The sequence below is a fragment of the Amblyomma maculatum genome, chromosome 9 (genome assembly GCF_055883805.1).
Source record: "Amblyomma maculatum isolate TAMU_Amacu chromosome 9, ASM5588380v1, whole genome shotgun sequence".
Classification (NCBI taxonomy): domain Eukaryota; kingdom Metazoa; phylum Arthropoda; class Arachnida; order Ixodida; family Ixodidae; genus Amblyomma; species Amblyomma maculatum.
The window spans coordinates 120,821,660-120,837,729 of NC_139352.1; the positions used below are offsets into that span (position 1 = coordinate 120,821,660).

General features: G+C 45.0%; 1 protein-coding gene across 4 annotated transcripts in view; it reads right to left on the reverse strand.

Annotated features, from left to right (window-relative positions):
* Positions 1-16,070, reverse strand: part of LOC146180260 (N-acyl-phosphatidylethanolamine-hydrolyzing phospholipase D-like) — a 46,638-nt gene that overhangs the window by 26,173 nt on the left and 4,395 nt on the right. For all 4 annotated transcript variants that reach the window (XM_084579471.1, XM_084579475.1, XM_084579473.1 and 1 more), the window contains exons 2-3: positions 11,479-11,787; positions 10,355-10,570 (exon numbers count right to left, since the gene is read on the reverse strand). In XM_084579471.1, the coding sequence (XP_084435597.1) occupies positions 10,355-10,570; positions 11,479-11,787 (525 nt within the window). The remainder of the gene's footprint in view (positions 1-10,354; positions 10,571-11,478; positions 11,788-16,070) is intronic.

Sequence of the window (16,070 nt, forward strand, 5' to 3'; positions counted from 1 at the left end):
TAAAGTGCTCGGGTTCTGCGACTACGACAACGGCTACGTGCATAATTGTGCAGAGGTCGGAACGCCGTTGATGGAACTGACGGGACAAAAATACCGAACACAATATCATGGTCTGCGAGAGCCGCAAGCGCGTTCCAAAAACTCAAGACGGCGCTCTGCGAAGCCGTTACCCTTGGGATGCCAGAACCGTGCAGGCAATTTTGACTGTTCAGAGATGCCTCAGCGGTGGCAGCAGAAGCCTGTCTCGCTAAATGCGCGGAACATGGCTTGGAGCGACCGATCGCTTTTGCGAGTCGTCGATTCACGGAGACCCAGAGGTGATGGTCAACTTTATAGAGATAGAGGAATTCGCAGTGATTTGGTGGCTGGGAAAGTTCGACCTCTGGCTGTTCGGTGCCCAGATTACGGTGGTGTCTGATCATAACCCCCTCTCTTTTCTCACCCGGACCACCCCCCAAGGCGTAAAGTTGACATGCTGGGCACTTGCCCTGCAAAGATATAATGTGGTGGTGGAACACCGGAAGGGAAGCGCTCACGGCAACGCCGACGCACTGTCCGGGTTACCAAACGAAAACTGGGAGACAGACAGTGGTGATTGCGCCGGGATGCAGGGAAGGGAGGAAACGTCTGATGCTGACAAGGCTCAGTGAGGTGTGACGTGGGGGACACTGTGAAGCTGTGTGGAACACGTGACGGACGGGCTGCATGCCCTATGATGCCAGTGTTTGATGTCGGCATGCAAGCAACCGAATTTTCCAGTGTTTCCCTTTATTGCATGCACTTGAGTTCTCTGTGCTGTTCGCGAGCAGTACGGGTACGTGCGTGAAAGTGTGAACTGAACGCCGCGCACGAACTTGGACTTCGAACAAGTATCATGCATTTGTGTGTGTGCATACTACATGTGTTTCTCACCCAGCAAGGTTTTGTTGGAGTGCATGGGTGAAGTTGTAACAGTGGTTACATTCTAGAGCTACGTTCACCACCCTCAGGGGAGTTTCGTGACGTACGCCGATACCTTTTGTTGGTTGTAATTTTAAAGGTGTCATTTGGGCCCCTTGTAAAATCTTGGGAGGGGCGTGTAAGGTATCGCTAGGCACCCCCGGATTAGCGGCTATGTACTCAGTACCTCGTGGTAGGTTTGCTTGTAGCATGAATTTGCGCTAGCTGCATGCAGACGAGTAGGCGCAGCGAATCACCGGATAAAGCAGGGAATGCCATTAGAGTGACGAGTGTCACCGGGCGGCTGACAGGCGATCGAGTCCCAAGAGGGGAAAGTTAAGCTGCTTTGTGCATACCTGCAGTATGCTTTTCATATGAGCCGACACGACACCGCCGTCGCGGTTGAAACGTCCGTTCATAGACACGCCGCGTCCAGACAGAAAGGTGACGTTCGGCGCCGGGGGAACAGTGATGGGGAACGTTGAACAAAGGGGAAGATGTCCGCGGGAGGACCGGTTAACCGGGCGTCTTTTCGGCGCGCCGCCGCTAAGCCGGAGGTCACGAACTTTACAAGTTCTAGGAAGAGCGGGGGCGAGAGACGGCGGCGGTCCGCTAAAGACCCTGCTCATTTGCTTTGATGATCTTGACGCGAGAACGCGGCAAGGTGTGCAGTGGAATGTGGACAGCATGTGACATTTTGTCTTTTGTGTTTTTCTTTCTTTCGTTGTGGGGAAAGGGTTTCACTCACACTGCTAAGTTGCACGTGGCCACGAACCAATCATGTTGAAGTTCGTGGCGATTGGACGCAACTGAAATGGGGGCTGGACACGGAGGGCTTAAAACCAAGCCCGAGAGACCAGTCTGATGTTCTGAGCTATGGCTTGATGTGTACATCTTCGGCTAGGCCGAGCTAGCCAGATCCATGTATATTTTGCCTAACCTTGCTGTAAATATTGTAAAGTTTTGTATATAAACTTCAGTTAATCTCTTTGTAACTCTGAAGTGTCGTTATCCATATTTCGTCGTCTCTGATCAACGTCTTGGACGGGGCGCACCTGTGGTGCAATTTGCCACGTCTTCAAGTCACCGAAAAGAACCTAATTTCGAGAAGAACAACGAAAATTCACTCATCTATATTAACGGCTATATACTTATTGATAAGGAAACCTACTCCTAGTTCTCGCCTCTCCGGTAAACCTCGATAACACAGTACATGGCCATCCTTCAGTATAGTATATGCCTCATTCGGTGTCCTAACCTCACTAAGCCCTATGACATCCCATTTCATACCCTCTAGTTCCTCTAACAGCACTGCCAAACTAGCTTCACTATCCAGGGTTTTAGTGTTAACTATTACCAGGGTCAGTTTCCAATGGCAGCCTGTTCAGCAGAGCCACAAATTCTTAGCACCCCCCGCTGCGTCACAGGTCTGACCGCCGCCGTGGTCAGTTGCTCCGCAGCCACTGGTGACTGAGTGTCGGGATTTTATACGACTAATCATGGGAGGTTGCGGCCAATTACTGCACCAAGGTGGCCAACACTTTTGATGGTGAGGGGTGTGTTGCCACAGGTTTTCATCGGCACCAGGTCGCACCCCAAACCTGTTCATGCAATCTGGGGGAGAATTGCACTGCACCGGGATTCAAACCACGGTCTTCTTGCATGCGAGGCAGATGTTCTACAGTAAAACCTCATTATAAGAGACACTCAAGGGACCCGAACCAAGGTCTCTTGTAACCAAACATTCTTACCAACTCATATTTGCCGCAGTTTAGATTCCCTTATCCAAATCTGGTTTCATATCAGTGTCCTTTTTTGTTGCAATATGTCAGGAATCAAGGAGTGCCTCCTCTTGACTGGGAAGTCAATATGTCCCCGTTGTTTCAGCCACTGTCATCACGTTCCTGTGTGACTGAAACAACGGGGACATTTTGACTTCCAGTCAAGAGGAGGCACTCCTTGATTCCATGCATATTGTAACAAAAAAGGACACTGATATGGAATAGAATTTAGATGAGGAAATCTAGACTGCCACAGATACAAGTTGGTATGAGTCAGTTGCATTGTTTGAGCATACCTGGGTAAATTGTGTCTCTTCTCAACAGTGAAGAAGTTACTTTAGGGACCTGCAAAAGTTGTCCTTAGTAACGGAGTGTCTCTTGTAACTATGTCTTTTGTATGCAATTTCGTTAACATGGCAAATATAGAAAAACCAACCAAACTATTTTCAAGTGTCTCTTATAACCGAGTGTCTCTTTTAACCACATCTCTTGTAACGAGATTTTACTGTACCTCTATGCCACCGCTGCACCCACTCACTTTGAAAGACAGTAGCAAAGTGAATGGACGCGAATGAGTATCGGGAAGGGCAGCCAATAAACTACAGTCATTAAGACCGCTGCATCATACCCTTAATGGCGCACACACACTTGCCAACTTGTTCTGAACCTCCACTACATTATCTCATATCCTGGGTCACCCGGGACCTTACAACCCACATATATCATTTCCCAGTAGTCGGCACAAGCTGCACAGCTGTAAATAAAAGGTGCAAATAAAGCATTTAATTTTGCTATGGTCTATATAGGATGTACTATCCCAAAGCAAAACGGCCTATAAAGCCACCCTAATGACGGACATTGGATTAATTTCGACAACCTGAAATTCTTTAGTAGAGTGCATATTCTTTCAGCGCAAAATTAAAGACGACTAAAAGAGGAGACAGGCAAGGGACGAATGCTGAACTTCAACTGATAGTTTATCACAGCTGTAAATAAAAGGTGCAAATAAAGAATTTAATTTTGCTATGGTCTATATAGGATGTACTATCCCAAAGCAAAATGGCCTATAAAGCCACCCTAATGACGGACATTGGATTAATTTCGACAACCTGAAATTCTTTAGTAGAGTGCATATTCTTTCAGCGCAAAATTAAAGACGACTAAAAGAGGAGACAGGCAAGGGACGAATGCTGAACTTCAACTGATAGTTTATCACAGCTGTAAATAAAAGGTGCAAATAAAGAATTTAATTTTGCTATGGTCTATATAGGATGTACTATCCCAAAGCAAAATGGCCTATAAAGCCACCCTAATGACGGACATTGGATTAATTTCGACAACCTGAAATTCTTTAGTAGAGTGCATATTTCAGCGCAAAATTAAAGACGACTAAAAGAGGAGACAGGCAAGGGACGAATGCTGAACTTCAACTGATAGTTTATCACAGCTGTAAATAAAAGGTGCAAATAAAGAATTTAATTTTGCTATGGTCTATATAGGATGTACTATCCCAAAGCAAAATGGCCTATAAAGCCACCCTAATGACGGACATTGGATTAATTTCGACAACCTGAAATTCTTTAGTAGAGTGCATATTCTTTCAGCGCAAAATTAAAGACGACTAAAAGAGGAGACAGGCAAGGGACGAATGCTGAACTTCAACTGATAGTTTATTTCAAGCAACATCAAGATATACAAAAAGTGTACAATGCCATCTTGTAAGCGCATGACCCCAAACCTTCGCCTCTGCATTATCGTATCACCTATGGCCACGTGTCATTCTACTCTTAAAAAATTCCAGCTCTTTGGTTGACAACACAACCGATCTACTTCTGACACAATTATCACCTTGATTGTGAATCTCAAGGGCCTCAAAAATCTCCCTGCTCAACTGCTGCTTGAAGCTGTGCAGCAAACCTGTGTCGCTCAATGCAGGAGTGCATGAAGGACTGGTAGGGCTGGGGCAGCGGCTGCAGTGCAAGGCTAAATGGCACTCTTTACAAGAGACCTGACTGCTCTTCGGTGCTCTCGCAATCTGTCGTTTATGCATCTGCCCGTTTGTCCGATGTAGGTTTTCGCACATGAGAGAGGAATCTTGTATACTACCCCCACTCTACAGGAGACGAAGCAGGTGTCATGCTTCTTCGTGCATGCATCAGTGCCACTCTTTTGCCCATTCGCCTTAGGACAAAGCCGCGACAACTTTTCAGGTGCAGAGAAGACTACAGGGATGCCGTACTGCCCTGCAACCTTCTTCAGACGGTGGGAGAAGCCATGAATGTAAGGAACGGCAACAGGCTTTGCTTCCTGGCATCTGGATTGTTGTGACCGCCCTCGTTCCTCACTCTCCACTTCCCGCAACAGCTTATTCGCTACCGAAGCCAGGAGTTCATTCGGGTAGCCGGCGGCTTTCAGGCATTCGATCTGGCCCTGCGCGCTGATGGTCATAAAGTGTGCACACGACTTTGCGAGAGCAGCATGTAGAGAATTAACAACGATCCCTCTTTTTACCAATTTTGAATGGGCCGAATCATACCTCAACACTTCTTTTTTCGACCGCGGCCTGTAGCTCCAACACACATTCGCCTCCCTGAAGATCAAACGCACATCCAAAAACTGAAGTCCGGTGTCCTCTGGCAATTCAAAAGTAAAACGAAGACTTTTGGTGCACACTTTAAACACATCAAGCACTGCTTTTACCACGGCCTCCCTACACTGAAACTTGCTTGCCCTGACAACTACTAGGAAGTCGTCAACATATCTAAATATCTTAGCTATTATAGCTGCATCAATGCACTTGTCGATACGCTTGTCACACTGGGCTAAAAAGATCGTGCTTAAAACAGGCGCAATGCACGAACCAATGCAGACCCCCAGTTTTTGAATGAAAGGTTTACCGTTAAAATCTATAAAAGTGGAAGAAAGATAAACTGATACGAGTTCCATGAAGCCGTCAATAGATTCACCTGAAGAATTCTGGAATTGCAAAGGCCGTGATTGTTCAATGAGGTCTTGAACTGCCACTAATAAGTCAGGCCAGGGAATCGAATAAAAAAGGTCCTCTACATCTATCGAAAAGGCACCAAGTGCCTCCGAACGGCTGTTACATTGCTGGAAGTAGTCTATAACCTCGCCCAAATTTACCACCATGAAAAGATTGTCTATCTTCAGTGAGCTGAGGTGCTTCTGCAGAAACCTATAAATCGCATTCTGCCATGTAGAACCCTCTGTTACAATTGCTCGGAACGGCACATCTGGTTTATGTGTCTTTGCTGTTAAGAATATGTCAAGGGTATTTTTCCCCGCAGCAGAGACAGTTTTTTGAAGGCACGATGACTGTAACTTTTCACATAAGCCCACTGCCTTGCTCTTTACCCTAGTAGAGACGGCTTTTACTGCTCTGAAATTCTTGGCGATTGCATCGCTCGCTTTAGCCTCATACAACGTTTTTGGCATGACGGTGAAACCGCCTTCCTTGTCGACCACTACCAGTGCAAGATTATTGCTCTGCAGGTATTTAGTAGTTTTGATCAATGCCGCATCCTTCAATACCCCGGCCTTTGACAAAAACAGTCCACACCTTCCGAAATACGTCATTTCCTGTCTGGTTGATCAGCCTTGCATGCTACCGTCCTGACTAGCGACAACATTTCCACAGGCGACTGCCTTGGTTCATTCGCAAACTTCGGCCGGTGTCTCAGCACACCTTCTATATCATCCGGCAGTGAACACTGTCCAAGGCACGTCACCTTTCCAGGCGTTGGCTTCTCCTGCTTTCTCGTCTTCCTCCATGCACACTATCCTGGCAACTGCATCTTCTAGAGGACTTCTGTCGTGTTGGCGGCCTGAGGGGTGAATATACAATACAGACTCTCTTTGGCAGGCTGGCAGTCCGCATACAGAGAAGCGTAGACACGTAGACACATATGAATGTACCTGACTTGACGCCACAGCTCAGATCAATTCAATTCAGACGCCACAATTCAGATCAATGATTCGGCCCTTTCAAAATTGGTAAAAAGAGGAACAGTCTACATTCTGCTCATTGCAAAGTCATGTGCACACTTTATGACCATCAGCGTGCAGGGCCAGATCGAAAGCCTGAAAGCCGCCGGCTACCCAAACAAACTCCTCGCTTCGGTAACGAATAAGTTGTTGCGGGAAGTGGAGAGTGAGGAATGAGGGCGGTCACAACAATTCAGGTGCCAGGAAGCAAGGCCTGATGTCGTTCCTTACATTCATGGTTTCTCCCACCGTCTGAAGAAGGTTGCAGAGAAGTGTGGCATCCCTGTCGTCTTCATTGCACCTGAAAAGTTGTCGCGGCATTGTCCTAAGGTGAATGGGCAAAAGAGTGGCACTGATGCATGCACGAAGAAGCATGACACCTGCTTCGTCTCCTGTAGAACGGGGGTAGTATACAAGATTCCTCTCTTGCGTGGGAAAACCTACGTCGGACAGACAGGCAGATGCATAAACAACAGATTGCGAGAGCACCGAAGAGCAGTCAGGTCCCTTGTAAAGAGTAGCCATTTAGCCTTGCACTGCGGCCGCTGCCCTAGCCCTACCAATCCTTCATGCACTCCTGCTTTCAGCGACACAGGTGTGCTGCGCAGCTTCAAGCAGCAGTTGAGCAGGGAGATTTTTTAGGCCCTTAAGATTCACAATCAAGGTGTCAGCAGTAGCTCGGTTGTGTTGTCACCCAAAGAGCTGGAATTTTTTAAGACTAGAATGACACGTGGCCATAGGTGATTCTGATGAGGCTGTAATCTGTACGATAATGCAGAGGCGAAGGTTTGGGTCATGCGCTTAAAAGATGGCATTGTACGCTTTTTGTATATATTGATGTTGCTTGCAATAAACTATCAGTAAGTTCAGCGTTCGTCCCTTGTCTGTCTCCTTTTTTAGTCTTGTCTTTAATTTTGCGCTGAAAAAATATGCACTCTATTTATCAAGACCAACTAGCCCGTCTTTCTACGTTAACTAGTCTGAAATTCTTCATCGCATGCTGACATGGCACGATACCCCAATGTATTGCATTAGTTTCAACCGATATGGGATCACTTGGTATATTCGATTATCAGCCCCGGACTGTCCGGGACTACTTGCTGACAGCTGTCTGGCGTTCGATTTTCCTCGGGCAGCCCAGAAGCCCCACCCACCCAGAAGCCCCACCCACTCCTTGGCCGGCGGCCATTTTGAGTAAGACCCCGAGCACATCCTGAGCACTTTTCGTGTTCCTGCATACGATACTGTGCGCTAAACAATCACACAATCTCTCTAAACAGCTGTAAGACGTTTGAATGTTGCGTTTATGCTTTTAGTCTTGGATTTCACTACACACGGAAGCGTCCGGAGTCCTGAGCATGGATTGCTTTTTCGTGCTGCCCAGAAGATCTTCACCTGTTTTACGATCTTTTCAGTGCGCAGTTTCTGAAAGCATCGCAAGCGAACCGCTGTGTGCTGGAGCAGCTATAGCTTGTTGCAAATGCTTGATTTCTTCTGCTTTCGAGCGCAGTGAGCTAGGCTTTTGAAAAACATTGTGAACAGCGACGGCCAGAAAACCCTGCCAAACTCAGGCCTGCAAAACGCTTCCATTCAGGCATGTCGCACTCCGTTTGCGAAGAGCACCGATTGATTCACACCTTTGTTATCTATCTTTAGTATTACACATACGCCAAAAGATAAACATGCATGCGGCATCACTGCGAAAGAACCGAGTCGTGGTGACTGATGATGGGCATCGTCTGCTAAGAGCAGCAAGAGCAAACGTTGAAGGGAGCTCACATTGACATGTGACCATCACGCTGCTTCCTGTCAGAGCGGAAGCCGAGACCTGTCAGCAAGTAGTCCGAGACTGGATAATCGAATGTACCCACTGTGGCAGGTATCAAATCCGAGTCCTAAGGCTCAGAAGTCGAGCGATATAAGTGGGATACGCTGCAAGCTTTCCTTTTCCATCAGTTCAAATGCTGCCTCACGACAACGCAATTCTGCGTTTTCAGTTGCTTCGCTGGATTTAAGTTCAACGTAAAAAATGAGCAGCAAACTTATAGACAAAGCAAGCATTATACATCGAGTGCCAGCATGCAATGTCACGTCATACCATTAAAGGTAAAGCTTAGGTGTCCCCATAATAATTTGTTCTTACACTGCTATGTTTATAGTAACAGTGGCAACTCTCTAGCCTTTTCTGAGCAGAAAAAGAAAAGCGTATTGGAGTTGCATGCCCTTGCATTGAAAACTTGTCAAAAGCAGTCAACAATGCATATTTCTGCTTTTTTGTGTGTAGCACTACATGCAGTGGCCTGATATGAGTGGAATACATAGGGGAATGTTGATGATAATAATACACACAGGTGTCGTCAATATTTTTCACTCAACATCCCAATTTGTAAAGTTGTCTTCGTGCCATGTAACATTACAGAAGCCACGGGAATATTAAGTAATGCTGAGCGCTGCGAATATAACCAGCCCTTATACATAGCCTTCATTGATTACGAAAAAGCATTTGACTCAGTAGCAACCTCGGCGGTCATGCAGGCATTGCAAAATCGGGGGGTAGACGAGCCGTATGTCAAAGTACTGGAAGATGCTGCACAGCAACCATATAGTTCTCCATAAAGGAAGTAACAAAATTTATACAAAAAAAAGGCGTTAGGCAGGGAGACACGATCTCCCCAGTACTAGTCCCAGCTTGCTTAGAGGAAGTATTCAGATACATGGAATGGGAGCAGTTAGGGATAAGAGTAGATGGAGAATACCTCAGTAATCTGCAATCTGCTGATTACATTGCCTTGCTAAGTAACTCAGGGGATGAACTGACCTAAACAGGAAAAGTAGGAATGTAGGCTTGAAAATCAATATGCAAAAGACTAAGGTAATGTTCAACAGCCTCAGGAAGGAACAGCAGTTTACGGTAGGTAGCGAATCACTGGAACTAGTAGGCGAATATGTCTATTTAAGACAGGTAAACCGCAGATCTAGACCATGAAAGGGAAATAACAAGGAGAATAAGATTGGGATGGAGCGCATTTGGCAAGCACTCGCAGATTATGACTAGCAGCTTACCGGTATCGCTCAAGAGGAAAGTATACAACAGTTGCATCTTGCCTGTACTCACCTATGGGGCTGAAATGTGGAGACTAACAAAGACGGTTCTACTTACGTTGAGGACAACGCAGAGGGTTATGGAAAGAAAAATGGTAGGGGTAACATTAAGAGATAGGAAACGTGCAGAGTGGGTCAGAGAAATAACTCAAGTCACTGACATTCTAGTGGAAATCAAGGAAAAGAAACGGGCATGGGCAGGACATGTAGTGCGAAGAGAAGATAAGCGATGGTCACTTAGGATAACAACTGGATTCCAAGGGAAGGAAAGCATTGCAGGGGGGCGGCAGAAAGTTAGGTGGGCAGAAGAGGTGAAGAAGTTCACAGGGGTCAAGTGGATGCAGCTAGCACAGGACCGAGTTAATTGGAGGAATATGGGAGAGGCCTTTGCCCTGCAGTGGGTATAGTCAGGCTGATGATGATTATGATGATAAGCACTGCCAGCAATGATGCAAAACGGTACCATCTAGCCCTCATAAGTGCATTGTGAATATAACTGTCACAGGAAGTGCCGAGCAGTCAGGTACCTGCTTTGGAGGCACGTTGCTGTTGTCTCGTGACAGGCCAAACTTAAAGATGTTAGTGACGGTCGGCGGTCTCCACGTTGGCCACGGATTCTGGAAGCGGCCATTCACACAGACGGAGCGCTGTAGGTCAGCCCGACCCTCAGGATGCAGCAGTGTGTTGCGTTTTATCGTCTGCACTCCCGACAGGTCACCGCTGCTGATTCGTCCACCAGGCACCTGTGTTTTATGCACAGCACATTGTACATTATATCTGCAGATTAGAGCAAATTTTTATTCACCTAATTTGCAGGACTTCAATACTTGGGTTGGCTATTAGCTGTAATTATTCCTTAGTTCTAAACCTCTCCACTGGGGCTTCCCTACAAACTAAGCATATGAGATTGCTGCTAGCTTCGCTTATTGATGCAGTAGACATTATAATGAGAGTGAATAAAGAAAATAATAATGAATGAAGATAATTTTATTTTGTTTCTGTGATGTATGCATACATGGTATAATTGGAGGTGTCTGTAATGTGGTGCCAGCACACTAATTATATTTTATACGAACCCACTTGTTCTCAATCATTGATTAATTCTGCTCCAAACAGCATGACTTCACATACGCAACATTGAGGTAGAAGTGCTGCACACCCGCTGTGGCAGTAAACAATTTAAACCACATGATAGGAAAGAAGCCATGCTTGCAACAACCATAACATTTTCTCTCAGCAAAAAATGCTCATCACATGCATCCATAGCAAGTGGTTGATGCCCAGCCTCTTCACACCAGGGCAAGCTAGAAAGTTTGAAAATTTTGTTAAGATAGGTTGTGGTATTGGAATTGCATAGTAATGCAGTTCTGCAAGATGCAAGTGGGCCGGATGGGGAAAATTTTTTCTGGAAAGCACTCATGCTGTTGATATGTATCTGAGATCAAGATTTTCGACTTAAAAGCATGCTGGTATAAATCGGTGCTTGTCTCTATTATTAGAAGAGAGTTAAAACATATGTGCAACCTGTACCCACACTCTTTCCATACTCCAAATTTAGGCTGACAAACTTGTTCCCCTGTGTCGTTCATGTCCTATGGGTGCACAACCCTTCTGGGTTGCAGAGCTGAGCCAAAGTGGGTGATGTACTCACTGGAGTTCTAACCCTGGGCGTTCCTGGATCATTGGGGTCTGCACGGCTCTCATAGGTGAACTGGTCAGACCCAGAGGAGCAGATGAGGGACGAGCGGCGGATGACAAGTGGCCTCTGTTGCTGCTGCTGGAGGTCGCCACTGCCGAGCGACAAGTCCGAGTGGTAGTCAGATGTATCCGATGGGCTTGTGGTACCTGACTTTGGCTGTGGTGACGGTGGCTCTGACCGCCGTGGCTGTGCCTGGGATCGCCCATTGCGGGACCGCGAGCTCATTTCACGCATGCTGCCACGTGGTGACAGAGCAGTCAGCTGTAATGACAGAGAAAGCAGTAATGTTGTAGCAAGGCACTTAAGTAACTGTATGTCAATCAGAAAGTGACAGACCCATAAAAATAAGTGTGTGCCTCTGCAAAGGCACTGCTACCAAGCTTTTCCTGAAGCCACTTAGAATTTTTGACAGTTGCCTGCCTAAGCAGATAACTATTCTGAAAACAGCTGGCTATTTCAACTGCCTAGTAAAGAGCAGAGACATTACACTGCCAACCAAGATCCGTATAACTCGTGCTATGGTCTTTCTAGTTGTGATGTATGGATGCGAGAGTTGGGCTGTGAAGAAGGCTGACCGCCGAAGAATTGACTCGTTTGAATTGTGGTGCTGGCGGAGACCCTTGAGAGTTCCTTAGATGGCCAGAAAATCAAATCAGTCGCTATTGTCGACCATAAACCCTGACTGCTATTGGAGGGTCAAATTCTAAAATTAAAGCTCAGCTACTTTGGTCATCTGATGAGAAGAGAGGAGTCGCTGGAGAAAGATTTGATGTTGGGAAAGGTTGAGGGTCGCCGGAGAAGGGGTAGGCAGCGAACACGATGGTTAGATGGCACCCTCGAGGCGCTGCAGATGAAGTTATGTGATGTTAGGAAGATAGTGAGAGACCGGAAAGCGTGGCGTGATATGAAGAGTCGGACACGACTGAATGACTGAGCTGAACTGATTATCTTATTCTCAGACATTAACATCTGTTTTCTGTTCAATTTTGCCAACTCTGACTGTAAGTCAAAAGGTCAGTCGTCCAATTAAATAAGAAAGCCTGTGTTTTCACTCTTTTTTTCAAGTCCATTAAAATTGGCGGCTAGGTTATTTTTTTTTTTCTTCAGTTTCCACAGTAATTCGCATTGCTATAGGCAAGTGTAACAGGTCCCTACGATGGCTTTAGCTCATCGAGATGTCTAGGCAATGACACGTCATGGTCACTGAACCATTGAGGCAAATTAAGACAGCGTATGTGCTGGACTGTTCCTAAAATGTGATGGAAGCAGGACACCTAATCAGTGCTCTAGCCAGCAGAATCGAGAAAGGTGGGGGTAGGGGCACATCATACTAATTCTTTTGATACCACGACATATAGTGCCAAACCCCCTGCAAATCTCTTAAACAGTTCTACTCAGAATGTTCAGCATTTAAAACTAGAGTCCATTTTAGGGTGTGCGTGGTCCAGTAACACTAGAGACGGTCAGTCAGTTTTGAAAAGCAACATATAGTATTAAAATTATCGTTAACATATCAGCATGACATGTGTCATGCTGTAGTGGCATGTAAGTATTTCATTAAAGTGTGACATCTAGTAAATGCAGCATGTAAGTGGTTTAGATTGTTTGTATAACCAGAAGGAAAAAAAAGCCACATTATGTAAAGAAGTGTACAGAAATTTGCCACAGATATTGTAGATCACTGTTCATTTCTTGAAAAAATGAAAAGTCTATGCATGCTTGTGCAGCACTTAGCCAACGGACATTGGTTGTGAGCTAATTGTCATTTCTGATAGCTACTATGATGAGTAGCAGAAAGTAACTGAGAAAGAAGGCACCCGAGTATAGAAAAGGAATGACTGTTGCAGGCTTGTGAAAGTGCTTAGCCAGGAAGAACCAATTTAACAGGAAAGTTGCCAGGATATTGTTATCTTCAGTTTGTTCTGGCCCTCTCCTGAGCAGCAGAAGCTAATTGTTACCAGCAGAGAGTGAGACATAACTAATAAGAAATAGTTATTACCTAGAAGTGCAAGCTTAGGGCAAATATGCTGAACAGCTTGACAGAAAAGGCAGAAGGAAATGATGCAACGACTATGAATGAGCTGCAATGACTTTTTTTTTTTTTTTCAAAGTCTGTGCTGTTGTGCAGATCAAGGCAATCAGGAAACAGTAAGCAGAGTGTTATGTTTTGTAACTAAATGCTGACAGTTCACACTGAAAGCTAAATGCACAAAGCTTCAATAACACAATCTGCTGGGCTCTTGAAATAAAGTTGAAAGTTCAACGTTTTTTTCCTGATTGTGTTTGAGCTGAATCATAACAGTACATTGACTATGCAGTTTTTCAACACAGCCTTCACTTTGTAATGTAAGTGAATGAACCCATCCATGGAGCTGTATGTGCACAACATACAGGCTGGAAAAGTAACTTGAACACAAGATGTGGCAAGTACATATTGCACACCATAGTGTCAAGTTTCAGTTGGACGATATCTTCTAAAGTAAACTTCCTGGTCTGTGACCTGACATCATTGTACCAAGATTAGACACAAGTGCTGATATGCAGTGCAGCTGTAGTGTAGCTTTATCAGACATTGCTCTTGTTCCAGATAATATGTTACATTTGCTTGGATCAGTGTTTCAGTGGGTGTCATCTGCACTGAATTTCAGTAACAATGGCACTTGTTTTCATGATAGCCATCCATGATTTATTTTGAAGAAATAGCCAATATGACTGGCAGTTGATATGCTGAATAGCTGAAGCGGATAAAAGGTTGCTGCATGGTAATGTTTAGATCCGGATGTACAATTTTTTTTAATATACATACCTGTCCACTGTCACATAAACATTGTCGTACATGATGTGACTCTCTCTGAAGAGAACAAAAATCTGTTTTGCCTTTCTCCTGAAAATTGCACTTGATTTATGCGTGTATTTTTTATTCCACCTGTCTTCTCTGTCCTGCCTCCAAAACATGTACTCTCCTCTTATGACACTGGAAAGGAGTGGCACTCCTTCCATGTGTCCGCAAATTGTTGTTAACATTTTTCCTCATTACATGCATTATTCCTTAGCATATCTTTCTATTGGAATGGCTTGGTGGAGTGAAACACATGTCATCTGCAAATAAATAAAACCTGTAAGATAAGGTTCACTGCTGTTTGTAAAGGAAAGCACCCTTGCTTCCATTGAAATTTATCATGCATATCACAAGTAAACACAAAAAGGCATCTTGTGCAGCAGTGCAGGGCATTGAATGGAAAGACAGTACATTTCTTAGAATTTTAAGAGGTTATTCGTTGTTGAGATTGCATAAGGCACCTGCTTCTGGCTATGCAAAATGGCAAAAATGTGGCCAAGTCAGCTAGCTCTTGTTTTTGTTTTAATTTGGTCAGAGTGACATGTCATTCAAATTCCACGTAACCAGATTAGCAAAAGGAAATAAACTTGCGCAAAAAGCAGAAGAAGAAAGAGACGTCTCTTTCTTCTTCTACTTTTTGCGCTAGTTTATTTCCTTTTGCTAATATGAACCAACTTGCCCAGAAGAAAGTACTTATAGACGTAACCAGAGTTGAAGGTGATGTTATTGCTACCGAAAGAAGGTTTGCTGGATCTGAAAAATAAACACTGAGAACAACTGAGTTTTCTTTCGTAGCTCTTACAATTCTCCACATCAATGTTATTTTTGTATGCAGCTGGCAGGCGTGAAATTTTCGTGTCCTCTGCTTACACTTGTCCTCAAAAACAACTTTAATTGGCAGAACTGTGTGTCATCTAGTCTCTCTTTACTTTCTGCTACCAGAGCAACACACTGTCAACACTGGTCAGCAGATTGTAGCTGCATGTGATGACAGCAGCTAGGATGGTTTCAGCTGATCTGTTTTCTCTGAAAAACCACTACCGCTTAGCGATGAACAAAGACACGGCACATTAGAGCCAGAAATACACTCCGCTGGTTGAAAAACAGCGAGTCCCCACATTGAACTTCAAACTGAACAGTGTGGACATGAAGCCGTGATCAGCAGTAGCCCCCCTACGACGCGCTGAGCCAGCTAAAGTTTCTAAAATTGCTGGCTGTTGAAGCTGGTTAGCGTTTCAGTGCCTTTGTGGCAACAACAACTGTAACTGCTTGGCAAGCATGCTTCCAGTAATATGCGTTGCGGGGCTAGTTGGTTCATGCTCGTAAACTTAAATAGGTGCGACAAAGACGACACAACTGTCTGTTATGTCGTCTTGCCTGCTGTATCGTCTGCGCTTTGTTTACGAACAAGCGTGCTTACAAGACAAAATGGGACGTTGACTACTGTACAGGGTGCAGCTTGTACCAGATTACTTCATGTTTAAGCAACAGCGTAAGCAACAGCGTAAAAGGACAGAGACGAGTGGAAGGAGGTATACAACGACGGCGCTGAATTCACAACTGTCTTTATTAGGAAAACACACATCAATTTATACTCTACTTAATCAGCGCCCATGCGCAACGTCAAAAACATGTGTCAAACCCAGACGTACTTATCAGGATAAAATCACTTACAAATCACACTTGTGTGCACTGAGCCTTTAAT